The 27,229-nt window shown below is 35.8% G+C and overlaps 1 protein-coding gene across 1 annotated transcript in view; it reads right to left on the reverse strand.

Annotated features, from left to right (window-relative positions):
• LOC114146557 (contactin-associated protein-like 4) overlaps nt 1-27,229 on the reverse strand; it is a 111,824-nt gene that overhangs the window by 54,133 nt on the left and 30,462 nt on the right. Inside the window, exons 2-8 of the mRNA XM_028020735.1 lie at nt 21,802-21,912; nt 13,062-13,255; nt 10,767-10,914; nt 9,350-9,553; nt 3,714-3,889; nt 3,484-3,630; nt 2,024-2,291 (exon numbers count right to left, since the gene is read on the reverse strand). Of these exons, the coding sequence (XP_027876536.1) occupies nt 2,024-2,291; nt 3,484-3,630; nt 3,714-3,889; nt 9,350-9,553; nt 10,767-10,914; nt 13,062-13,255; nt 21,802-21,912 (1,248 nt within the window). The remainder of the gene's footprint in view (nt 1-2,023; nt 2,292-3,483; nt 3,631-3,713; nt 3,890-9,349; nt 9,554-10,766; nt 10,915-13,061; nt 13,256-21,801; nt 21,913-27,229) is intronic.

Below are 27,229 nucleotides of genomic sequence, written 5' to 3' on the forward strand. Positions count from 1 at the left end.
AAGAAAATCTAAAGATGTTGTGGACATTCAGTTAATGAGTCACCTTAAAGTTCTTTGATGGTTGTAAAATAGCTGTGATGTTTGATTCTGGAGAGGAAGAGGTGGAAAATGTTTTTAGGTTGCTGGTAGCCCATATTTAAAACCTCATCCTTGGGACTCGACCGAGTCACTAAAACCTACCTGGTTCAATAACAAATGCAAGTTGCAAAATAGAGAACGAGCGACCGTTAACAGGTGTGCTCTGTGAAACTAGTTGGCTGTAGGCTGCTCAGTCTGGCTAATTCACAGGGGGAAGAAGGGTGGGACACCTGGATGTAGGCCGTCAGATAACCAGGCGAATCGTTTCTCGAAACCAGCTTAAACAGAGTTTACTTCAGTTCTGGACAGGGTAAATCCCAGCAGATTTAGGAAACTCAACGGACCCGTTAGACGGAGAGCTGGTAGCACATCTCCCCTCTCAGAAGAGGAAGTACGAGAGTGAGAGAGTAGAGACAGAAAGGAGGGGGGGGGTGTTGCGCAACAACAATATGCATATTTGTTGGTGTGCTACATCTTTTTAAAATCTCCTTTAAAGTTGCACTATATAACTTTTACAAAAAAAAAAATGCTTTTTACATATTTATTCAGACTATGTCATATGAGATATAAAAAAATCTAGCTCTTGGCATTGCTACTATTGCAGTTTGCAGAAATGCATCACTCCCGGTCAAAAACAACCAATCAGATCCAGGAGGCGGGTCTTCGCGCTGTTAATCACGCTTATGTATGAATTGTTCCAGGCGCTAATGTTGAAGAAACAACATACAAAGAGAATGGAGTCCCAACTGTAAAAATATTGAGTTAATTTGTTACTTGTAGTGAAATTAAGTTTGTCAAACTTAATTTATTTATGTTTAACATGAGAACTTAATAAATAAAATATATTGACCTGATATCAAAGTTGAAAAAAAAAAAAAAAAGGTTCTGTAAAACATGCTTGTCTAACAAGATGGCCATTCTGGGGTGGATCAATGGAAATTGGACTGAATTAGAGAAAAAAATCCAGAATCTCCACAAATGAAATGTTTGAAAACAGACAATTTGATTACTCCATGAAATCAATTTATCGCCCAGCCTTAGCCTAGGGAAGATTGGGGTACGTTGAGCCATCCCTTGATGCTAGGAATCAGTAAAAAACATTGATCTTGTGGCCAAATAGTTAGGAGGAAGGCCTCATTAAACAAAGTTTCTAAATGTAAGAAACTAATGGGGAAAGTGCTTCGATTTTTACAGTTTTCACTTTTCAAAGTAAATTTATTCCATCATAAGTTTTATAGCAATTATGTGTAGACAATATTATATATTTTTTAATTTGTTTTATATATCAATCATGCTATGTATGAGCTGCAACATAAACCGAAGATAAAAGTGTAGCATTTTAGGTGTGGGTACAAACAAAGTTGAAATGGTAGCTTTGGGGTAAGTTGAATCATGAGACAGTTTATCTTGGAATCGTGGTAAGACTTTATTTGAAGGGGTTTGCATAACTGACATGACAGTGTCATAAGCATGAAGGAGTCTGCATGAATGTTTATCACTGTTGTCATGAAGTGTCATTTGGTAAATAATGAAATTTTAATGCAAAATTGACACTTTTCATGCAGGTTTTAATTAAATTTTGCATTAAAAGTGTAAGTAAAATTGACACATTTAATGGATTTTTAATGCAACGTTTAGTGCAACTTTACATTAAGGGTAATTATTTACCAGATAACACTTAAAACAGACATTCATGAAGACTCCTTCATGTTTATGACAGGTGTTATGTGAGTCTTATGCACTCCCCTTCAAATAAAGTGTTGCTGGAGTGGCTATATAATGGAAACAATTATGTTTACACTCGTTCCGATTGTTTTAAGGGATGCACAACATCCTGAAACATATGCAGATATATAACTGTGACCAAACTTTGCTACTTGTTTATGGTTTCTTATGACAATAGACTACTGATTAAATTGTAGTCTAGAAGTGGTGTTTAGCTGACCTGCACTGAGCTCCAGCAGAACCCGTCCTCCTTTCTGGATCTGGAGGCGGAGTTTCGCCTCAATCAGAAATAACCAGGCCACGCCTCCCTGTTGAGGGAGCTCAAAGCTGAGCAGAAGCCCCGCCTTGTTCCAGGTCCGAAACTGAAACCCAATCGACACGCTCCCCGAAGACGATGGCGTTGTCCATGGCAACTGGAGGAAGCTCTGGAGGCCGGGAAACGTCACGGCAACAGGAACTGGCTCGGCACAGGAAAAGGTCACATTGCCCTTGAAAAACAAAAAAGAAAAAAAAAACTTAGAGTGAACTAAATGATTACTGGAGAGATAAAGCATTAGAAAACATGAATATTAATCAGCTGCAGAGGGCGCGTTGATGTGGCCTCTGTCACGGTGATCTCATCAGCGAGTCTCCTTTAGGAGGACAACTGTATTTCCATATTGATAACAGCAAAGCTTGGGATAAGATTAGAAACGAATACTTAAAAATACCAAAGTCACCTCACGCAATGGTAAAAGAGATTAAAAAAATCAAAAACAGAAAAAAGAGAGCACCCTGCATCATCAGATTGTTGTTTTCAGTAGTGATGATGAAACTGTCCATTGCTCAGGCTGCAGCAGTAAACTATAACAGTGCCAGATATACGGGAAATTTTATCCCCAGTTGCTTTTACAATGCAATGGAAGCACAGATGACATGTAAAAACTCTTTGTGGTGCACTTAAAATGACGTGAAATGATTCAAGTCTCAGTAGGCTTCATTGCCTCATGAAAATGTTACCTTAAAAACCCTGGGAAATGACAAGATATCTCCTCCACCTCTTTTCTTATTAGGCGTCCTCCGCAGAACGTTAAAAAGCACTTTGTAGTTTTCTGCAGCGGAAGTGGCCGTAAGTTTGCTGACAGTCCCTTTCAGAGTTAGAGCCTCATTACAACACCTGACTTCAAGAGTCTGAACATGTTCGTCCACAGTCTGAATTTGCTTTTAATATCCCCAGCAGGAGTTCCTCACACTTTCTCCTAAGAGCGATGGCTCCTTTAATGTCTGTAGAAACATTAAAGGCTCTGATACAAGAAGAAAATTAAACGGGAAAAACACTATTAGGACACTTTAAATGTCGAGTTTCTCTTTCTGCTGTTAATGTTTTTGTTTCTTTACCATTTTATTTATAAAGAACCATCTTCATCTCAAGATGAAGCTACAAAATGTGAGCAGGTACCAAAATTAACCCCAGCTACAAAAAAATATAAACATACATTTTCACACACAAGGTCATTACAGTCGGGTTTGATTGGTAGCATGAACGACCCGTAAACAACAACATAAGATTTCAGAAAAAAATTTATCGAATTGACCCTCAAGACCTGCTGTGTGAACGTAGCCACAGATCTATTTTTTAAAAAAAAGTCTGAATAGATACTCCTAGCAGAGGAGTAAGTCGGGGTGGTTGATTAAACTTACCACTAGAGAAACTTTGTGGTCCTTGACTTTAGCGAGTTCGATCAGGTTGAGACCGTTGAACAGCAGATTTTCCAGGCAGCCATGGAAGTTCCTCTTGGAGTGAAATGGCTTGTGAGACCCGAGAGCCTGAACTGCCCCCACGCTCAGCTGTGATCCCAAACACAGATTATTAGCAACGCAGAACCGTGGATTTATGCTGTAAGCTGAGGCAGCTTTTCAGTTCATCAAACCTCTTGTATGTCGAGGTGGTGGAACTGTGGCGGGATTTTAACCCTCAGTGTGTGTTTATCCACTGTGAGGTTGAGGTGAAGGCCGTGTAGCTCCACTGCCACATGGTGCCAATGCTGATCATCCAAAAGGCTTCCAAGAGCTGCAAGACGTTGAGGTTCAGCAGATAAAGTCCTACCTAAAATTACATAGACAAAAAAATGTAAGTTATTAAGTTTTCAATAGAGTAAAAGTTTCTTTTCTGCTCTGAATGTTTTCATTCAGTTCAGACTACTGGGGGGGGGATCACGGCGAGGTCACCTTCTCCAAATTCGCTGGAGACTCCTGTCAACATCTATATACCAGCAGCGAAAAACAGAAGCCAAATATGTTATGAAGCCTAATTTGAAAGACTACAGAGGGAACGCATCATTAATCATAAATGAGCACCAGCAGACCCGAATTAGTGAATGCATTCCAGAATCCCCAAAGAACTGAGAGAAAAAAAAACTTGTTTCTGCTGTAAGACGGAAGAGTAGAAAGAACTGAATACAATATAGCATTAAAAATGCATAAGATATTAGCAAGGCAACATCAATTTTAACTTCAGAAAGAAAATGTAAAGTTTGGTAAAAAAACAGAGGAACATGTTTTAATATTTTGTGAGTTTACACTGCAAAAACACAAAATCTTACTAAGTATTTTTTTTAAATAAGACAAAACTCACTTGGTTACTTGGTTCATGTAAATAATTCCTTTGTTACAAGTAAAATAGTACTCGATTAAAAGAGTTCTAATTCCACTATTTATAACATGGAAAAATGTCTTGCTATAAGTGAAAAATCTGCCAATCTAGCAAGTACGTTTACATCAATATTAAGGAATAACTGACTTAAAACAAGCTCACATATCTTGTTGAAAAGTTCCTTGTAAGTTAATTTTGTCTTATTTCAATTGTAGTAAGCTATTTAGACTAGAAACTGGACTAAAGTACTTTGTAAGACTTTGTGTTGTTTGCAGTGCAAAGTATTTCACTAAAAGTTTAAAGTAAAAAAATGCAACTTCACTTACATGGGGAAAAATGCTGTGAAAGTTTTAGTATATTAAAAACAAAAAGAAGCAGCAGTCAATAAAAGACGACAGCACAACATGGAAGCAAATTAGATTTCTTGACTTGCATTGATTAATGGAACAATGGAACAGTTATTAGTTTGTATGAAGTAGTGAGACCAGGAAGATGACTGCATGATAGAATCTCTCCAGAGGGAAAATTTCATTACAACTTGAATAATTGAAAAGAAAAAGTAAAAATGAGAATCAATATGAGAGTGCAAACAAGGAGAATGAATTGATATTCATTTATGAAGTAGTTTCTGTCTTTGCTCTTCCATATCACAGTCTGCAGCTCCACCCACCCATTACTGAACATTTTGCAAGTTGAAACAAAGGGTCATTTATTTTAGGCATCAATAAATGTACAGTTTGCAAAAAAAAAACCCTCGCACTATTTCAATTTCAGTACGCTTTATATATATATATATATATATATGCATATATCACAGTTGCAATAAAGTAGTGCATAACCATGAATTGAAAGGAAAATGATGAGGATAAATATGTGTGATTACAATATCGACTATGATTAACATACACTTTCAAGAATTTTCTTCATCAAAATGTTACTAACAAACTCTGTGAGATTCTGCAACTGAAATTATGCGTTAATGTGATGATTGAAGGCAGTAAAAGTCAGTCCAATTAGCTAAATATATTATTAACATGCAAAATTGGGAAGCTTTGCACTGAAACTGTCACAAGTTTTCTTCTTATGTGTTATCTGTCCATATTTTAGCCCCTGAATCAGGTTTTTTGGGATTGTGGATATGAATGTTTTTTGACGCTGCCATCACAAGGACTGACAGTGATGTTTCAGAAAACGGATTGAATAATCGGCGAACAATTGTATTTATTTATGCAAATATTGATTTACACAAAAATGGACTCCATTCACCAATAGGTGCATGACAAAACATTTTGAAAATCACTTTCTTTCCACTCTTATACACACAATTGCATTGGTCCATTACAGAAAATCTAAATAAAATGCACTGAATATATTTTGTGGTATTGTGACAAAAAAAAAAATCAAGGATTATGTATATGCATTATGTTATGACAAGCATATCAGGGCTATTGTAGGTAGAAAAAAATAGTAGTAAATTTCCTCCAAAAGAAATCTGAAATTGTGATTTCGGAATTTCTTTTTAGAAAAAACAAGAACATTTCTGAGTTCCAACAGTCAAAAATTTGCCAAGAAAAAAAATTGAGATTAATCTCAGAAATGATCTAGGAAAGAAAAAAAATGTTGAAATTTCTGAGTTTGAAAAGTGAAAAACGTTCTAGAAAAACTCTGGGAAATCTTTCCAAAATTTTGTAAGAAAAAAAATGGAAATTTCTGAGTTTCAAAAGTTTAAAAATTTTGACTTTTGGAAAATTTCTGATTTTTTTCCTGTAAAATTTCTGAGATTAATCTGAAAATCTCAGATTTTTTGCTGGAAATGTACTACTCTTTTTTTGTATCTACAATTGTCCTTATACTCCAATAATGGAGTGCTTTGAATTTAAAAAATTGAGGTTCAGAATATAAAAGCCAAATATTGCTCCAAGCAAATGAGTCCTTGCACCAGACTGTGATATGAATTGTAATAGAGGTCACTGTAATCAATGAGCTCCTTGCTGATGGGATCGTAAATATTGAATATTGAGAAAGAGTCGGCAACCAGACATGAAAAGATGAAACATTGGTGTCTGTTTTATATCATCAGTTTTGTCCACTGTGTCTCAATGTGGGGAGGAACTAAAAGAATTAAGATGCTAAATAAAATTAATTACTTCCTGGCTGTAAAACTGTCCCAACTTACTCAGCATAACGTTCACTAAAAAGCATATTTATAAATGAATAGAAACTAATAACCTTGGGATGTTTTATTAAAGTTGCAGGAGGTCGGATTGGCTGTTTAATTGATTCCTGAAAGTTCTCCTAAATACTTTCAGTGAAGTAACTGTAAATCACATCCCACCATAAATTTCATAAGGCCGAGCAGGAGGTCTGATTATGCTGCAGCATTATCCCTCATACTCTGATATAGCCATTTTAATCACCTCCAACCTTAATTATCAAACACTGGAAAGGAAAATGTTGTGTGTGCAATGAGAATGGTAAGCCATTTGGGATTTTATTACATCACTTATCAAAAAGTAAATAAATAAATAGATCATCATAATTATTGGCCACAGCAGAGGACGTGAATATTAGTGTTGAAAATTTGGCAAAGATAAATTTCAGATGCATATCAGCATTAATTTGTTTTTCTAGCTTGATTAAAATAAAATGAATAAAATTGATATGAATTGTGAGTGTTTATGGGTAAACGTAACACACCAGGCTGATATATCAATGAACTTTACCATAACAAAAAACACAAAAATCATCCCTAAGAGGATCATAATTGTTAATTTATTTGTAACCTATTATTTCAGAAAACTTAACAACTCATGTAGATGATAACAGTGACCTTTATGACCAGTGTCTTGAATAACAAAAGATTTACTTTTTAAAAACTGTGGTTTGTATGTTTTAAAATAAATGTTGTATTAGGTCGTACTGTTGCTTTTTAAAGTAAAGTATATCTTCTCTGAAGGAGAATGAGTTGTCGTTAGCGCAGCAAAGTGGAGCATGACTGAGCTCCAGGCCAATGTACAAATCAGATGAACGAAATTACAAAGTCTGAAACCAAGACTTCTGATCCGTGGATGAAGGGTTTCCAAAGTAAAACAAAGAGAAAGGCAGAAACTGAAATAATGAGGATCAGAAATATAAAAATCATTCAACCAAGAGACCCAAATACAAAGTAATGTAAGAGGGAGACAGGATAATAGATAAAAAGCAGATCGGAAGATGGTATATCTGGAGATTAAAAAGACGAATTACCGCTTGTTATCAAGGAGACAACAAAGACTAATAATAATCAAAGAAAACAGAAAACTAAAAGAGAAACGTGAAGGCAGAGAGGAAGTAGTTAGAAAAAAGTATCTTCAGAACCGTCTTCTGCCTTTGTACTGTGATTTTAATGGATGGGTTTAATTCTCAATCACTCAGCCATAGTGTCTCTTTAATGATGTGGGCTTTAAAGAGGATTCTTTTGCCTGAAAATTCAAAAAAAAAAAATAAACACAAAGTAGAGTTGTGCACTGCAAAAACAGAAAATCTTATAGTGTTTTTTGTCTTGTTTCTAATGCAAATATTTTAATACACTTGAAATAAGGTAAAACTAACTTACAAGTATTTTGTCAGCAAGATATGTCAGCTTGTTTAAGTCAAGAATTTCATAAAATTAATGAAAAAGTATTAGTTCCTTTGGCAGATAATTTCAGTTATAATAACACATTTTTCCAATGTTATAAGTGAAATAATCTGCCAATCAAACAATTACTTTATCATCAATCTTAAGTAAATATTTACTTAAGACAAGCGCCTACATCGTGCTTAAAAGCTACTTATAAGTTTGTTGTGTCCTCTTTCAAGTGTGCAGAGATATTTGCACTAGAAACTAGACAAACACTTGGTAAGATTTTCTGTTTTTGCTATGTACCAACATAAAACTTTATCTGCAACATCTTGTTGATCCCATGACTTGTGATGGAAATAAAAAGTTTACGTTGTAGTTCTGCCTCCCCCCCCCAAACAAACACCTCATCCTACCACAAAAAACTTTTTTAGCAAAAAACATGAGTCTTGTCAAAATTGGCATGTTTCCATTAAACAAATTTTTTTGCATAATTCAAATTTGTGAAATTTTAAGGCAAATGGAAACACAGCTGGTGGTGAAAGAAACAGCTCTGTATCTGGTTGCTGTTTGTGAGACAGCATTGTTTCATTTCACATTTTGTTGTGAAAACAGTTAAAATTCTTGATTGTAGAAAAATATTTAGTTTGATTATAATTGCAGGGTTGCAGGGTTAAATTAAACGGGTTGAAATTAAAGTTGGCAAATAAAGAGATCTGAAACTTTCATGCAATCTTTATTGCTAATTCTGGAGTTTGTTGAACTCAGGAGAAAATCCAGGAAACGATCTGAAAGAAAAGAAAAAGGGTTCAAAAACAAAAAGGCAGGAGGAGAAGCTGGATGTGAGGATGAAGTATTTTTGTGGTCAGCAAGGGTTTCTGGTGAGAGAGGTGCCAGATGGTGATGATTCAGCATGGGCAACATGACAACTGCTGGTGTAATCCTATTCAAACACACACACACACAGAGACACACCAGGCATGCATCGAGACCAGAAGAGTCCAGCCCTAACACATGCTGCAGCAAATGGGCGCCATCAATCAAGGTTTTAACCAGAAAAGGTGCTGCATCCCAGCAGCACCTTACTTCCTGATTTAATCAGGAGTAAGGTGTGTGTTTTCCTCATCATCCATTTATAAAAGGTAATCAAAGGTCTGAAAGATGTGCCAAATGACTGAAATGGAAATGCTCCTCATCAGAAGAAATGCCATCATGGATAGATTACACCAACTCTGCAGATTAAATTCTCCGCTATATTGGAATCAATGTAAATATGTTATGATCTCTCTGCGTCTGTCAATAGACATGAGCACCTCGTCTGAACAGCAGCAGCAGCTTTCCTCTGTCTAACTCCAGACGGAGGCCAAGTCCTTCCCTTCCCTCCGCCTGCAGCAGCATCCCTGAGTTTCTCAAGGTTTTGAGCTTCAATGCGATGACATCTCTCTGAGCCCGCCTTGACCCAGGATTTAGTCTGTACACCAAACTGCTGCTGCCATCCAAAGTCACCACATCAGAGGCTGAAAAATAAAACAAAGAGAGATATCAGCATGTTCGTGTGTGTAGAAGTGAGCCGTGTATCCAAAGTTTGAGGACAATTTCTGACTGTTCATGGCAAAAGAATGAACAAGTCCATTTTGGGGTGTTTTGGGTTATTTACAGTTTCTAAAAGCGTGGGTTCAAAGCATTCCAATGATGTTAAAAAAAGGTATTTAGAAGATATGGCCATTTGAATGTTGGCACTCAGAAAACAAGATTTCAGAGAAATCAGCTCTGATAGTTTCTCTCAAAGTTTTTGATGTGAACCAAACCTTCAGGATCATTTCATCTTAAAAAGATGCTAAAAAGATACTTTTTTGAACATCTATATTCTTCTAACAAGAGGACATTTTTATCCCTAAGGAAGTTTTTGATATTCAAAATAAAAGTAAACTCATCTTTATTAAGTAAAATGTGTTCAAACTTGTAAACAAGCTGCATTCAAACACAAAATTCACAATGCAAAACCAAATCTTACCATGTATATTAAATAATGTAATATACTAAAACAAGCTCCTATTTTTTGCTGAATAAGTTACTTGTAAGTCATTTTTGTCTTATTTCAAATGTACTAAGACATTTGCACTAGAAACTAGAACAAAAATACTTGGTAATATTTTATGTTTTTGCAGTGTTTAAAACCCTCTAAAACTTCTATTTAAAGTGTGGAGTGGTTTCTTCATGACTTGAACAAGTACATTTTACAAATTCCCCCCAAAAAACAAAAGTCACTTTTTACTCAGAAAATATTTTCTCCATTTCTGCTCCACCGATTTGTTCATGCATTTGCCGTGGTGCATCACATTTGTATTTGTTTTTGTTTTTGTTTTCCTCTGCCATAAAATTTCCTCTTATGGTATAGATTAAGATGTGAAATAAACTTTTGTTTGTTTGTTTGAAGCACCTGAAATATAAACACACAAACAATAATCAACAAGTTCATTAGTTCAGCCATTATTTGTTTCACCATAAAATTTAGAATCACTCAACAGCAATGCATTTAAAGATCCCTTAATTGTTTATTATCACCTGCAGCTCTGACCATTAAATCAATTAAAACCATTTATAACGCTCAATAGGATCCGCTATATGTTAGACTAACGAGTGATTCTACAAGTGTGAGATACTGTGTGATTTTTTTCTTTGTTAAACCCCAGAGGCTCTAATGAGAGCAGTGAAGGATGCAACACTCACTGTACGGACATCCGTAGGTCTCCAGGCGCAGTCCGATCCGCCCGTTGGGATTCCAGTCCAGAGGAATGAGGCGCAGGAAGCGGGCCACGACCGGCTGCTGCAGTTTGTACTGAACCACGCTGTCTGCATTAGAGTTACCTGGAAAAGACTGAAAACACACCACAGGGACATGATAAACTACCTACAGTTACTCAGAAATATCTTCTTGCCCCCTTACCCACTAGTGCATATCTCAGCAATCAGGAGCCTTGGGTAATCTGGAAGATTTTTCATATTTAGAATCAATACATGAAGGCAACTTTAGTTTGGTCGCCAACTTAAATATCTGCATATATTTCAGGATATTCAAACCATCAGAACAAGTGAAAACATAAAGGTTTTCTGACGAAAACTTATCCTGCAGAAGTATTTTGAATAATTAGCTGTAGCAATTTGCTGATTTCTATCTGTTTTGTGCTTCTGTAAGCCTAAATCAACCAATTTTAATACTTTCAAATGTTTTGTAAAGTTTATTCGTAAATGGTTTTTAATGGATTTTTCAAAATTATGTTGACTCAGTCATGAAAAGTCACATAGTTCTACATATTTTATCTGTACAACATAAGTGTTGTCTATATTATCTACCACTCATGAGTGTTTTTTTACACTAAATATAAAAATTATTAAAATTCAGACAAAACAGTAGTAACTGAAGGCATTCCAGTTGTACAGTTCAGAAAAATGAAGCAATCAACGTTACAGAAAAATGTGTTCCAGTACGTCCTATTTTTACTCTCTAAGCTCTGAGTTCACAGGAGTTCCTAAACACTCTGAAATGTCAGAGAGATTGTGAGAGTTTATGCAGAGTGTCAGGTCAAAATGCTTTTAATCTGTAAGAAGCACTTCCCTGGTCCGCCTGAGAAGATCCTTAGTACTTAGCTTAGCTGGATTCTCTCCGCATGAGCGAAGTTCTTCGACTCAAACTCTAGTCAAAATCCCCTCTCCTTAGTCCTGTAGCCTGCAGCGTTTTGACTCCGGATAAATGTCCTCCCTCACCTAAATGTACAATACAGCATGGTTCCTACCTGCTAGCTGTTGATGTACTGGAAATATATTTTAAACAGAAGATACTGTCCCAGTTAGACTAATCGGGCATGTTAAAGGGACCTATTAAGAAAAATTCACATTTTGCATAACAGGTCATAAACAGCCCAAATGCTTAAAACATAGATTATTATAGATAACTTATAATAATTAACATTATAAATTAATAGCATTAACTTATTTAACTTAATTAAATAAGTTAATACTATTAACTTATTTCCAAAATGACTTGAAAACCAGCCATTTAAAAAACCTCCAAACTGTCGAGTCACAAACTGTGCCGTTACCTAGCAGCCCCAGCCATGTCCAGTCCATCACCTAGCAACCCAAGCAGTGCTCCAGCACGTTTGGTCAGCTGGTTTTACCACTGTACAATGGCTGCTGGAAAAGACAAGTGTTTTGTTCACTTACCAAACGGAAGCCACGTGCAGCATTCTTGTTGATTGTGCAGAAGGCGCTACTTCTGCTTTTCAAAGATGTACAGTTGTAGAGTTGTGCATCTGTCTGCAGCCATTTACATGTGCGAGTATAAATGTTGAGTTAGGGGGGCCGCCAGCAGCAACTTATATGGATTTAAAGTGACAAGAGGCCCTAAACGGCCCATTGTCAAAAATTCTGGCTTTTTTAAACGATTCTGGGGAAAAAAAGTCAAAACTTTGAGTGCCAAGTCAGAATTTTACTTAATTTCCTAACCCTCTTCCCTAATCCTCTTCCATATAGAAATGTTTTGTATTAAACACAAATTTGATGCAGATTTTGTACAACAAACACAACATCACAGCATAAATGCTCAGCCACATAGAGGTGTTGTTTGTCTTCCCTCTTCTCACCTCTGTTATAATTTTAACTGACTTCATTTGTACTTTTGACAGACTGAACATGAGGAAGTTCAGCTATGGAGTTTCTTCCAAATTCACAACAAAACACACAGAGTGAGCGAGCCAACGCTTCAGGCTGGTCTCAGCTCTCTCTGCAAACGTCAACAGGAGCTTCAAGTGTTTTGGCAGCAGGTCAGGACCGTCAGCGGAGCTCTTTCATTGGTTCATCCATTATTAATGAAGAGTCAAAGAGTCCTGATGACTGTGATAATTTACTCAGGAAGGGCTGATCCCTGCAGACTAGCATTGTTAAACACTAAGTACTACATAAATACTAGGAGAGTTAAATTGAACTGAAATTTTTTATTCTTTTTTTATTACTTTATGGACTCACCCCTATGCTGTCCTCCTGTCTGTACTGCTTCCAGTTGTGTCCCGTGTCGCTGAACATCAGCTGGTAAGACGTCAGCCAATCAGAGCTGCCGTAGCGGCCCTGTGTGGCGACAGCTGTAATCTTGGTCCGCTCGCCCAGGTTCACCTCCAGCCACTGATGCCGGTCTGAGGTGAGGGGGGACCAGCCTCCAGCTCCTGCAGAAGAAAAAGTGTTTTATAGATGTCAGACTTTAAGGAATAACTGAAATACTTAAAGTAAATTATGTAGATGAGGGGAATAAATCTCTTTGTATAGTCTATATTAAAAGTCTATCCTCATTTTTTTTTTTAGAACCTGGACTTCTGTAATTTATTTTGCTTATTGACTTGTTGATAAAACTGATTATGGTAATTTCAGACAAAAGTAAACAGTACTTTACATCTGAAGTATGTAACTTTTATTTAAAAATATATGTTTTTTAGATATTTGTTAAAACTATCATTATGTCATGATGATTTGTGAAATCTCCTCCTCCCAGTGCTGCTATTTTCGTCTGAAGAAATGAACCACTCCCTGCAAAAACAACCAATCAGAGCGGTGCACACACAGGCATGATTGACAGCGTAGAGACCCACCTCCTGGCTCTGATTGGTTGCTTCTAGTTAGCACTGTGAGAAGGCAGAGGAACTTGATTTTTTCACACATTATTTATCTTATATTGTATTGTCACAACATAATGATAATTTCAACAAATATAAAAAAATATTTTTTATAAAAGTTACATACTGCAGCTTTAAGAGTCCAAAACTCAAAGCTTTACCGTATATTTATTACTTATTGCATATTTCACTTAGTTCATTTAGCACCTATGCAGACTTCTACTGTAGTAAAGGCATCAATTTCTACCATACTGAAAGTCTACTTTGTGTTTATTGGTCATGAAAATACCTGTAAAACTATCGATTATACTGAATTTTAAACGTTTTGCAGCTATTGTGAAAGGTTTTTTTAGATTTACTTCAAATATCGTACAGTCATGTGACAAACAATTTACACTCCATGATTCAGAAGATTTTAAGACCACATTTAGCAGCATTGACTCAATATTTGGTTTCTGTATAATTCAATCATTCATATTGTTGTGGAGGACCTTCGATCCTGTCTTCTTTAAACATTTCCTCAGGTTATTGATATACAGCTAAAATAAAATTGATTTTGCTTAATACTCCCTGTTCAGATCTACATTTTCAAAATATATACTTACAATAAGGCAAGCTTATTTGCAATGGAAAATTCAAACAAGTTAATTTAAAGGAAATCAAAACATAAAGCTTAAAAGAAATTGATATTAAAAACTAGAAATAGATTTAAAAAATAACACCAAAGTTTCAAAACTTAATTTTTTTTACCTTCACCTATATGATTTGTTTGTCATTTAATGCTGAATTTGCACCTTCCTGAAGATTAAGAGGAACTCCCCAAACAAAGCATTACCTATAAAAGTTTAAATAGTAACATATTGAACAGTTGTAATGAATGTCAAACTGTCTGCATGGCTCCCCTGATATGGCTGTGCTGAAAAGCTGCACAGCGGTACATTGATTAGTGCTGCTACTTCTCTGTGAGATTGGTTCCTTATCCATTTAAAATGTCATCAATAAAGGGTTATAATGTCAAGCTTCGAGTAGTTTTACAACCAACATAAAGGTTTGTTTCTTCAATTGAATGTTAATGTTTTGGCTTGTTCTTTGGTAAGGGTTGTCAGCTAAATCATTCATTTAGTTTCTCATTTGTTTGCTTTATTTTACCCGTTTCTGGCAAAAGAATTTACCATTTCACATATGACATTAGTGGAGAAATAAAACAAGCTAACCAAGAGAAAACAATTACTGTTTGATTTGAATGGATATACTTCCCCAATTTGTAAAAAAAAAATAATTACATGAAACAAACTTATTTAGTACAGAAGAGGATTAGGGCCACTGAAAAAAAAACTGACTTTAATCTCAAAAATCTTAATTTTGATCTCGGAAGATGATAGTCGTGAAAAATGGCCGAATTCTGAGGGGAAAAAAAGTACAAATTTCATGAAAAATGTCCGAATTCGGAGAAAAAAAGCCCAAATCCTGAGATTAAAGTCAGAATTCTGAGAAAAGAGCCAGAATTCTGAAAAAGTCAGAATTTTGAAAAAAGACAGAATCCTGATTTTAAAATAATCAGAACTTTGTAAAAAAACAAAAAAAAACAAATCTGAATTCTGAGATTGTCAGAATTTTTAGAAAAAAACAAAAAACAAAAACAGTACTTACCTTACTAACAGCACCTATATGGCCACACATTTAAATTTTTAATCCAAATACTTGTTCCACTTTACTGGCTGCATTTTCTTCAATATTATATTATATGTATGCAGTGCAAAACAATTTAAAGTTTCTGTATTTTCTTTTTGTTTTAGGGGTTCAGAATCATGTTGAACATCTGAACATAAAAACACTGTGTAAAAATGAATCAGTGTCGATCGGGTGGTGGTTCAGGCTGATCTTTTCAGAGCTAAAGGCCAGAGCTAATAAGCGCTTCACTACCAGAGGTGTCCAACGACAGCAGAACAGAAAAGCGCAGACATCCTGACCTTTTACTTGTGACAATTAGACGGCAGAGAAAGAGAGCGGGATCTGAGACAAATGTGTCGGTGACTAAGAGGCGTTGCAAAGATTTACTGGGTCCTCCTGTCAGATGTAATTGAAACAGAGACAAAATGATGGCTGAATATTTTCTGTCATGGTGGCTCCTTCATGTCAAACACAACGCCATGGATTCTGCTGCTCAGTGACAGAAACCAGTTATAATAAAAGAATATATTTCACATGATTGGATTTAGAAGTGAACTTTTGACTTACACTAGTTACACTTACAAAGCAAAATACATACATATTCAAAAATACATCGATTAAAGTGTTTTGTACATTTTTGTTTTGTTCTGTCAAGTAATTTTAATACCTTGGAATCTATTTTGCTATCCGATGCACCATTAGCTTCCACAGGAGATTTATGTGGATGAAGTGGTACAAGGCAACCTCATGCAACCCAATTCTAAGTACAAAGCAATTTTAAAAACCTAACTATTTTCTTTGTTTTATTAAAGTAATGTTTCCAAAAAATAAATAAAAAAGACCCCTGAGGTTCTGCTTGTAATAATTGGATTTGATTAGCTGGAATTATTCTAATTGACCACTGTGCTATTTTCTCCAGTTGGTACCCATTTACAAGGAAAATTGGTTTCCTGAAAACTTCTCTTTGGATTTGTAAAATGCAGTTAATTTAACCTTATTTTATCCTCCGATGCCTGATGACATTTAGTGAACACTGGTGTTAAAACATGTTGCAGGATTTAAGGGAGATTTGAGCCAACAATAAAGCTTTGTAAATTAGCTTTACAACATATTATAATGTTTTTCTCTCATCAAAAACAAGCCCAAAGTGTTGCTTTGAGTCTTTCATGCATGTTTGTGAAAATCTTAAATCTCTATGGCAACTATTTAGCTGTGTAAAATGACTGGGTGAACCTAGATCCGAGTTAGAGACACAGCTTCCCCTTGGAGCTGCAGTTTCCAAGCAACTCCCCACTCAGCTCCTTCAGACTAGTCAGCAGCAATTAGCAAACAGCTGGTAGAACTGCACATTTGCTGAGCTCATTGTAGGAGCAGTTTCAAAAAGAGCAGAAGATTTTAAAGAGACAGAGGCCCAATTTCAGGGTCTTAAATTAGCAAATAAAATTTATTTTAAGTCACACTTGATATATACAGAATTTTTAAAACAACTTAAGCTCACGTATTTATTTAATTGTGCTATAAAATGACCTTGAAAACACATTGTACTACTTAAACCTGAAACCAAGTGGACTTTTGTCATTTGAGCAGTGCACGCTGTGTATGCAGCAGATAAGGAAGAAAGCCAGTCAAGGTGCAGTGGGAATTTTCTGCTCCACCTTTGGAGAAGAGATCAAGCCTGACAAAGTTGCTGTGGTCAGATGCATCACTGTACTAAGCAGGCAGGTAAACAAAAGACTGCTGAATCATTAATACCGCCATGATATTCCACCTGACAAGAAAATATGAGAGGCTATAAAATTCAAAGAGACATGAGTTAAATGAAGAGCTAGTTACAGTGTGAGACAGGTGAGAGGAGACCGGTGGCGCTGCAGACAGCCAAGCAGCCGAAAAGGAAAGAGCGCTGGAGTGAGAGCTCATCATTTGCATTAGAATAGCAGGACTGGATGGTAATTTCAGCAGCCTGATAACATGTCATCCGGACGGAGAGACTAATAGGCTCGATACTGGCCAACACTGACTGTTTCCTGCAGACATGACATTTCCATTCAAGCTTCAAGTGCAGCATTGGAACTTTGAACACTCAACACACACAGTGATGTGAATAAGCACCTAATTAGTTGGCCATCCTCACACACCAAACATGTTCCAATTTAAGGTACAGCCTCCATTTTATATCAAATTAATTTGGAAATTGATTAAAAGCAACACGGTATTTTTTTAAAAAAAGGCTGTTCCAGAATAGTTGAACCAGAATTGCTAATAACCTCCCCACCAACCAGAATAAAAAAAAGAAAATATTTGAACACAGAGAACACGATGAGCTTTTGGCAAGTTCACTCCATTCTTTTTCACTGATAGATGGAGCGAAAGCTAATGATTAAAATGTGAAAATGATTGCACAGAAAGGAGAAAATTAAAAAGATAATCTATGGAACAGAGACTGGAGATGGAACATTTTAGTAACAAGATAAAGAATGGATTGGGAAGAAATTAAACAAAAGCATTGAGAACTGGAAATCAAAATCTCACCAGATAGACATAAAGCCTAGAGTGATTCATGCTGCAGCTGCTGAATATTAAAATAATCTTGAGGGCTGATTGGCTAAGCTCTTAAGCCATGGATGAAAGTAAAGAGAAAAAAAAGACATAGGAATTCTGCAAACCAGTTTAATATTCACTAGAAATAAAGTGCTAAATCAAAACGCCAGTCTGCAAATGCTGCATATTTCTGGGCTGAAAATGCATGATGCAACTCTTCCAGTTCATCACATCCTGAACGTTCTCTACTGATTTGAGTTCTGGAGACTGTAGGAGAACGGTAAACTTGTTTAAACTTGTGAAATGTTGAATGATCCTGCTGGAAAGAGAAACAGAAGATGATAACTTAGTGCTCACAAAGGGATGAAACTGCTTAATTTGAGCCAAATACTGCAGGAACAAGCCTGTAAAAAATAAAGTTATGAACAGATTTGACCACCTGGAACCAACAAAACGTAACAACACTGAATATATAAAGTAAGCATTTCCGTTTCTACCTTAAAAGTCCAAAGTCAGGATATTTTGATTAAAAATAACACAAATTACAAATCAATTTTAAAGTTATGTGGTCATTAATAAAAATCTTGTTCATATATTTATCAAAGTTTATCAAAGTTAAAAGAGAAATGTTTGATGGGTAAGAACATTACCCATCATTTACTTACTTATTAAGTAAATGACACCAGTTTATCAAAATATCAATCAAAAATGTCAAAAGAATTAAGCCTGAGTATAATAAAACTAAATGAATAAAATTATGAGAAGACAAAATAATATGAAAATAAAGTCAAAGTATTGTGAGAATGAAGCCATAATATTTAAAAAATTTAAAAAATAAAGTAAAAGTTATGCAAAAATAAAATCATAATAATGAGTCATAATATTTTGAAAACAAAAATCTATTATTTATTATGAGAAGTTATAAAGTTACAAAGTGAATATAATATTAAAGTCAAAATAATACAAAACACATTTATGTTATAATGTTAAAATTATTCCAAAATAAAATCATAATAATATGAGAATTAAGTCACAATATCACAAGAAAAATGCTGTAATATTGTAACATTAAAAAAAATCAGTCATCCAACTGCTGTAAAATGAGAAATGTTGAGCAACTTGTGAAGTTATACTTCAGTATTAGTTTTGATCTCAGTTGTATTGTTTTCTATTTTAGATTATGGAGACCTGTTGTGTATGACAGCCTCAGCTCAAAGTTTTCAAAAGAAAAGGATTGACTCTGTTTAGTATTCTTCTCTGAGGTTACTAACTGCAAAACCTTGACCAGCTGAAATTGGGTGGAAATCACTTGACAAACTTTCTATTTTTGCAATATAGTTATTTTCCAGTCAGTAGATTTTCACATCTTCTCTCACCTTGATCCTGTTCCACCATCAACAAAGACAGAATGTTATGGAAAAAAAACAAAACATATGCACATGTATAAATACAAATGCATGTGTTTTGTTGTTGCTATTGTGGGAAGTGAACCATTTCCATTCATTGAGGAAATAAGTGAACTGAAAGCAAAGCTGCTCCTCGGGTAACTAACAGCATTAACAGTGGCAGCAGCAATGGGAAATGAGACGGAGGCTTTCATTTATTCATTGATTTCCTCAGCAAACAGATGGGATCTTTTGGACATGGCACCAGTAAGTCAGGAGGGAAGAAACAGTGACACTCTTCTGACCTGCCAAGACATAAAGTTCTGAAGTGACACATCCACCCAATTTACGAGTCCGCTATGGATTTGCAGTAATACATTATTATTTACCTTTTAAACCTAAATGTATCACTTCATCTTAGCTGGTAATTGCTGGTTAGTCAGAATATCACAACTATAGCTAGATTTAAAAAAAAAAAAAAAAAAACTAAACTAAAAACTTATTTAGTATAGAAATTACCCAGGTTTCATTGTGTGGAATTCTAGGCAAAAATACAGAGTTTCCAATAACTTAGCCATCCATTTTTCTCATTTTTCTAGTTTCAACTGAATCTCTACTGTTTCTAAAAACAAACCAAGTGCTTAAAAAATCTGCTCAGTTGTTTTTTCGTAACAAGTTAATGTTTTTTGGTTTTTTTTTTTTTTGGCGTCTGGAATATGAGCCGTTTCAAAAACCTTCCGAATGTAAAGTCACAAATCAGAATCTCCAGCGAAACCAAGTCTGTTACTTAGCAACCCCAGTGGAGCTCAGCCCGTTACCTAGCAACCCAAGCTGTATGTGCTGTCCAATAGCTGCTGTAAAAGACAAGTGTTCTGTTGATGACTAAGCATCCAGAAACCACTTGCTGCATTGAGGAGGAGGCTCCACTTCTGCTTTTCAAAGATTTACAGTTGTATAATTGTGCATCTATTTGAAGACATTGTCACAAGTTTAAACGTTGAGTAATGGAGTGTGGCCAGCAGCAGTTTTATGAATAAAAACTGACCTTATACAAGCCATAAGTTGATCACTTTTTCTTGAGAAACTAAATAACTAACCATTTATATTATGTTTATGGGGACTGTATTGTAAATACAACTCTACTTTACTCTTAGCGGCTTAGCCTCTGAAAAGGTACATAGGAAATTAATTATTGTAAAAAGTTCTTGCATTAATCCAGCTGTAGATCTAATTGAGGTCAGAGGAATCACTACAAAGCAGATGAGAAACTAAAATGTCTGCAGCAGTAAAAGAACAGATAATATGGAGAAAGTTTTGTTCATTTCCAATCAGCAATCATGATTCCAATCTGTCAACATTAAAGCACAGTTTTTAAATTACACGTGTATCAATTTAGCTTTTAAATGCAATATGCTAAATTTCTGACAGTATAAAAAAATATTAATTTTAACCACTTGTGTCGAGCAAATGTGTTTTACAAATATGTTCACTATTTGAACAGTTTTTCAAGTCCTGCTTGTTCACATGTGAACAAACAAAGGCAGCAGATGGGCTGCTGCTGAATTTCTTCATGCTCAGCTTCCTTTGCCTTCCCAGGTGGTGAGAATCAGTCAGAACCAGATTAAACCCGCCTTGCACTCCCGGCTGATTCTGGGCTTTGATGTCGAGATAAAGCAGCGATCCCAAAATCTCAATTTTTGTCAAAGCCTCAAATCAGATTTCTGCACGAGACTTCCAGCTGGTGGAACAAACACCATTCACATTCCTGATACAAGCATCTGGTGCAAAAAAAACAAAACAAAACATCAGCTACAGCAGAGAATAAAGACAAAGAAAGCTTAATCTTGTTTTGTCTTGTCTCAAAATACATTCTGATCCTCTATATATTTCTACATCTCACTGCTGCTGTGATGTTTATCTGAGAGGTTATAAAAACAGATTTAGATTTTGATGTTTTGGCTTTTGTGCTGAAGGGTTTAAAGACTTATTCAGCCACTGTGCAATGGATTTTGTGCCTAAGTGTGTTTACTTTAAATAAATCTTGTTTGTGCAGTTTATTTTCGATGTTGCCTTCAGCCTGAAAGTTAAAAGTAAAGCTTTCAAATGACCATAAAATAGTTGAACAGGACAATCTACTTCTAAAAGAGTTTTCTTGTTTCTGTCTGTTTGGCAGAGAATGAGTTTGTACTTTGAGAACTAAACTCTGTAGTTTCAATCCAATTATGGTGAAGAAGTAAAGTTAAGATCCAACTGGCTCTGTGTCAGAAACTGATACAAAGAGAAGAAAAAGCAATGAAAAAATCAAGCCTGTCATTAGGAAATGGTGGGAAAAACATGATAAGGAAAATCTGCAAAGTATTTCTCACATGTAACCGTCAAAGTTAGCTATGTGTTGTCTAATGTTATGAATTACTCATCTCCACCTGAAGACAGAACAATATTTAAAGCCAATCAGTGAATGATTATCACTTATTACCAGATTAGGTCACAGACTGAGCTTTTCCTCACCGTCTCTCCGGTTGAGTTTAGCGAATCCCGGTGCGTGGCTGCTGGACAGCTGGGAGGAGCTCCTGAAGGATGAAGGCAGCAGGTTGGACACCAAAGGGCTGTCACACTCTTCTACAAAACAAAAAACACAAAAAACATGGTTAAAACTAATGGTTTAAAATGGATTAAGTCTTAATTTCAGTGGTCAAACAGCTAAAAGTTGCTTCTGCTCTATTTTTATCCACTTATGACAGATCTTTCAAAGTCATTTACCAGAGTACACAAAATTTGACCAGAAAAATTATGAATATTCAGATTTTCTCTTCTTAATCATGCTGGATGTGGATTCATTCCAGTTGTGTTTAATACCCAATAAAATCTCCAGCCCTCTTCAAACTGTGATTCAGAAAGATGGCCACAGAGATAATCTCTATCTTTAGGTGTGGACCCATGTGAGAAACGTTTATCTCCCTAAAGTTGACTGGCAGTTTGTCCTTGACTTACCATGCTTCTTGTTTCCTGTTCGCTGCCATTGGATCCAGACTTTCATCTCACACAGAGTGAAAACTTTCAGCAGCATTTATATCCAGTTGTCTAAGCAAAACCCAAACATGCCTCCGTCTAACACCTTCAAGCTAATAGATCTTGTATTTCTCCACTGAGACAAGAGCCAATTACTATGATTCATGCAGCAGAGAGATCCAGGCCTACAACTCCGACAACGAGGCTTTGGCTTCGATTTCTGTGTCAGCCTCAGCGATCACGTCATCCCAGCAGCACAGGTCTCTAATTTGAGTCCTCATAACCAGAAAATGCTTGATCAGTTTAATTGCGCAGAAACACAAAAATTGGGTTTATTGTATATTTTTGTTTTTGAAAGAAATGCTCCAGTCGTAACAGCAATTGGGTTTTGCCATATGCTGTTCATCTCTCCGTGCTCATTTTTGTCTGGAAGATGTTATCATATTAGTTCATTCTTTTGATTTTTGTTTATTCGTTTGTTATTGTTTTCTATTCTGTTCTGACACTAATTTTCTTAAATGAAATTATAACACATTAGGAGAAACCCTGTCTGCAAGCTAATAAAATCTATTTTGAAAGAACAAAAAGATTAAAAAGTTAAACACTGTCGATTAATTCCTTTTAATTTCACTTCATGTGAATAAATCAGAGCCTAGTGGCATTGTAATTTCAATATGTTCAAACCATCAGTGTTTTAAAAAGGATATAAGTTTAGGAATGTTGACTTTTAAATTTGAGTTGCTTAATTATAAAAACTATACATTTCAACATATTCTGAAAATGTCCTAAGCAGCTTAAAATAAAACATCAAGGATTTTAATTTTCACAATTTATGCTGAACTGCTTTTATGTAAAGAATAAGGGGATTGTGTGAGTAGAAAACTGTTTAATAAGCTTTAAGGTTATGACGCTGAACAGGGTGTTAATGTTAACATCATAATTTTATTTTTCTTTCTGTTCCTATCACAACGTCCCAAACTCGCTTCCTCAAAAACTTTGATGCATGACACCTGAAATGATACAGCCTACCAAATATTTCATTCGAGCAGTTCTTTGTGATTGCGATGCTGCGGATACTGTGAAGATGACGGGATTTAAAATACTGTGAAGCTCAAATGATGAGATAAGCAAAGTAAACTGTATCAGACAAAGTTCTTACATCTTTCATTACTGCTCCAGTTTTATCCAATTTGACTCACACAGCTTTGGCACAGCTGCCAAAAAACAGAAGTGCCAAATTTTTAGCAGAAGTCATTAAAAACCAGAGCAGCATAAAAATCTACATAATTGACAAAATGCATAGTTCAGCTTGCTGTTAAGTAAAGACACACAACATTTTCCTGTTTAGTTTGACACTTGCAGAACGTATTAAGGGAATTTTAATACATTTCTCAACCTGAGGAAGAAGAAAATGTTCCCAAATATTGTCGTTGGTTTTAACTGGGTGGAATTGGCAGAAAAGACAAAGAAGGCGACAGGAAGTGGATGTTGACTTATCGCATGAACAAATTTATTCATGTGTGATTTTAATTACGTTTCTTTTTTAATGGAAACACTGCGATTGTAAAATTGTGTTTTTTTAACATTACGTCAAATATCGACAAAGTTTTTGGCACATTTAACATGGAAGCGCAGATAGTGAAGACATATAGTAAACACAAAACAACTGGGAACGTACTAAAACTGATCTAAGAGAAATAAATCCAAATGCACAAAGAGCAAAACACTAATTTTATATCTAAATCATAAACAGAGAAACAAATCACAAATGAATTAGCTAGTATGGCAACACCATTCTAGCAATAATGAAAACAGAAATGAATAAATATAGAGCACTAACGTATCACAGCACAGGTTCTGTCATAATCTTGCAGATGATAAGGGAAACATTTTTTGGCCATGGTTTGTTTTGTTGCAGTCATTTCTGATAAATACCATTAGTACTTAATCTGTCTGATTCTAGATTACTGGCGTCAAAACTGTATTCAGATGCTAAATGGGTTGTTTTCTAATAATATCAGAAATAATAGTTCTTACTTTTTACAAACGTATTTTGGGAAGAGAGCTTTCCAAAACTTCCAAATAAATTTAACAATTTTTTTTTCTCTTTCGAATAAATTCTCTCAAATTTACAGACTTTTAATCTTTTCCCGACTTTAAATTTAAACATTAATCCTGTCAGATTAAACTTTTTCTTCAACGTTATAATATGTACAAACTAGAACAGTTTGAACTCTCATGCATATTTAATTGCACCGGGTTCCTCTGAATAGATGGGGGATTTTAATCCCTGTAGGCTTTGCCCTGACACTCACTTGTTACAGTGTGTGGTTGGGAGAACAGAGTGTAAAAAGCAGGTGAATTACAGCCGTCTGAAAAGGTAAAATAAGAGGGACGGCTCTCCAGCGTGGAGTGCTATAATCTCCGAGGAGATAATGTGCGATGAGAGCACAGCCTCGCTGAGGTAGCGTTCAAAGAGAGGGCAGCGGAGTTAAAAACACACTGTGGGCTTTCCTCAGCGGAGCGTTGGCATTTAAGAGCCAACGTCTGGATCTTAAATGGAGTGACCGGTGGAGCAAAAAACAGGCAGCTCAGAGGACTCACCAGCTTTGTGGAGGGTTTAACTCTCAAACCAACAGTTTCTATTCTTATTCACACAATTTTCAAGTTTTCTGAGAAACAAATGAATAACTAAATTATATAGCTCCGTGTGGATCTCCAGTTTGTTTGTCTAGAAAGTTTGGTTCGCTTGGGGAGATGTGAATGTGTAAGTAAACTCTGATGCGGACCAAAAACTTTAAACTCTGATCTGCCTAAAAACCTAGCTCTTGCTTTGGTTGAAGTGAACCCTGGACCGGTTTGAATGATTATGTGAACATCAAGCCGACCATAAACCACTCCAAAAGCAAGAAGCGGACTACAGTGAAGGGCATTATTTAACATAATAATTGACAAAGGAAAATAAAACTAAAGTGCAATGCTCGTCCAACAGTTTCAGGACTAATAAATTGTGATTTTTCTTTCATAAGACGAAGTTAAATTTGGCAATGCCAGCTGCACAGTACAGTGGAGTATTTATGGACTCTTGGAACCACAGCCGCCTGCGAATATTTAAAATCCCCAAATACTCAAGACCTCCGTTAGAAACACTTTTTTTTAAAGTTAAAAAACCAAAGCTACTTTAATATGCATCAATACACACTGGAAACCATCTTAGCGCTACAATTGAAGCTAACATCTACAGTCCATCACCAAAGAAATGCTGATCAAGGATCAGTTGCTTTAAAAACGCTAATCAATAGCATGTCGAGTAGCATTGCGGATAGATATTTCAGCTTCCCAAGCTGCAAATTGAAATTTTGAATTTATTAAAAAAAAGTCAGAGAAAAGCCAAATTTTCCATGAATAATTTGTAGCAGATTCCATGAATGAGTGAATCCGGGAATATTGAACGGCAAACAGGCAGGGCTCCAAAAAAAATAATTTTCTCTCTACCATTAGTTGTTAAGATAAAACACTTTGTTGTCAGTTAAATGTACAGAATCTACCAAGAAAAGATCAAATAAGCCTTTAAATCCACACTGCACATAACAAAACCACATAAACCTATTTCCAAAAAGGAAAAAAAGCAGGCAATGTTATAAAAGCTCAGACTGGGAATGACAATAGAGACCTAAAACACTGTTATGAGTCAAGATAAGGGCACTTTAGAGCTGGGGGACCTTACAAAAAAAGGAAATCCACTTGAACTTCACAATAGTGAAATTTTTGATTTGTTTTCTGATACAAAGCTATAGGAGAAAAACTTGTTTTTTCCAAAAGTTTACTCTTTAACGAAAACACAGGTATATTTGACATATTGAGCTATCTCTAAAAAAAAATAAAGTATCCCCCCACCCCATCACATAAATATTTGAACACATCTGCTGTCACAGGAGGATTTAGGGGTAATGAGGTCTTTCTTGAAACAAATCAACCCATCCAAACTGTCCCTTTGATTAGTCAGAGTAAAGAAAGTGTGATTCTGACAGCACAGAAACTTGCAAAAGATTTTTTTTGTTTAAAAAAACTCTGGGGAGCAGAAGCCTTGGCACTGTCAAGGTTGATTCATCTCCTCTAACACGACAGGCTCGCTAATACCCACTTTGGAGGAGAAAGGGAGGAAAAAACACTCATTCACGTGCACTTTTCCACTTTTATGCTATTTCACTGAATTACAAAAACTAGCCGGAGTCCGTGACAGAGGCTGAGACCCTGAATACCAATGACCTCCATCCATCACCCCAGAAACTGCAATGAAGTGAAGGTTTTTGCTCTTCTGAGCTATGCAAACCCTCTGCCCCCCTCCATCCATCCACAAGCCCAGAGTTCAGCAGTCCGCTGTTCAAGACGAGCCGGTTCACTTAGCCATTCAGGGAATGGAGCAGAGAACAGGATAATGAGGCTCCAGCAGAGCTTGTTTTTGCAGCTCACAACTAACAATCATCCTCCAGCATAAAACGTCAAAGTTCATTTTTCTAATGCGCACAGCTCTACCTAAAGTTTCGCCCAAAGGGGTTGAGCCTTTGGGCGAACAGCGCACTTTTTCAAGTTCAGAGTGAAGCCAAAGTGAAAACGTAGGTAAATCACAACATGGGTTTATGCAGACAGGAGGGAAGTCAGAAAACATTGGGTGGAGGGTAAATCTTAAACTTTCAGAATCATTTTCTTGTTTTATTCGTTATCAGTTTTCTATCCACAGCAGAACATATTCAAGCTATTTCTATTTAGGGCTTAATTTTTTATTAAAACAGGAAGGTTTTCATCAAAAATTCAGACTCAGATGCACACCTGCAGTTTTTTTAAAAGTTTCTTAAGTTTTTTCATTGAAAGGAACTGATTTGGAAAAATTTTCTTTGGGATGATTTGTTTTTTGTTAATTTGATGA

Source organism: Xiphophorus couchianus, chromosome 6 (assembly GCF_001444195.1).
Source record: "Xiphophorus couchianus chromosome 6, X_couchianus-1.0, whole genome shotgun sequence".
Taxonomy (NCBI): Eukaryota; Metazoa; Chordata; class Actinopteri; order Cyprinodontiformes; family Poeciliidae; genus Xiphophorus; species Xiphophorus couchianus.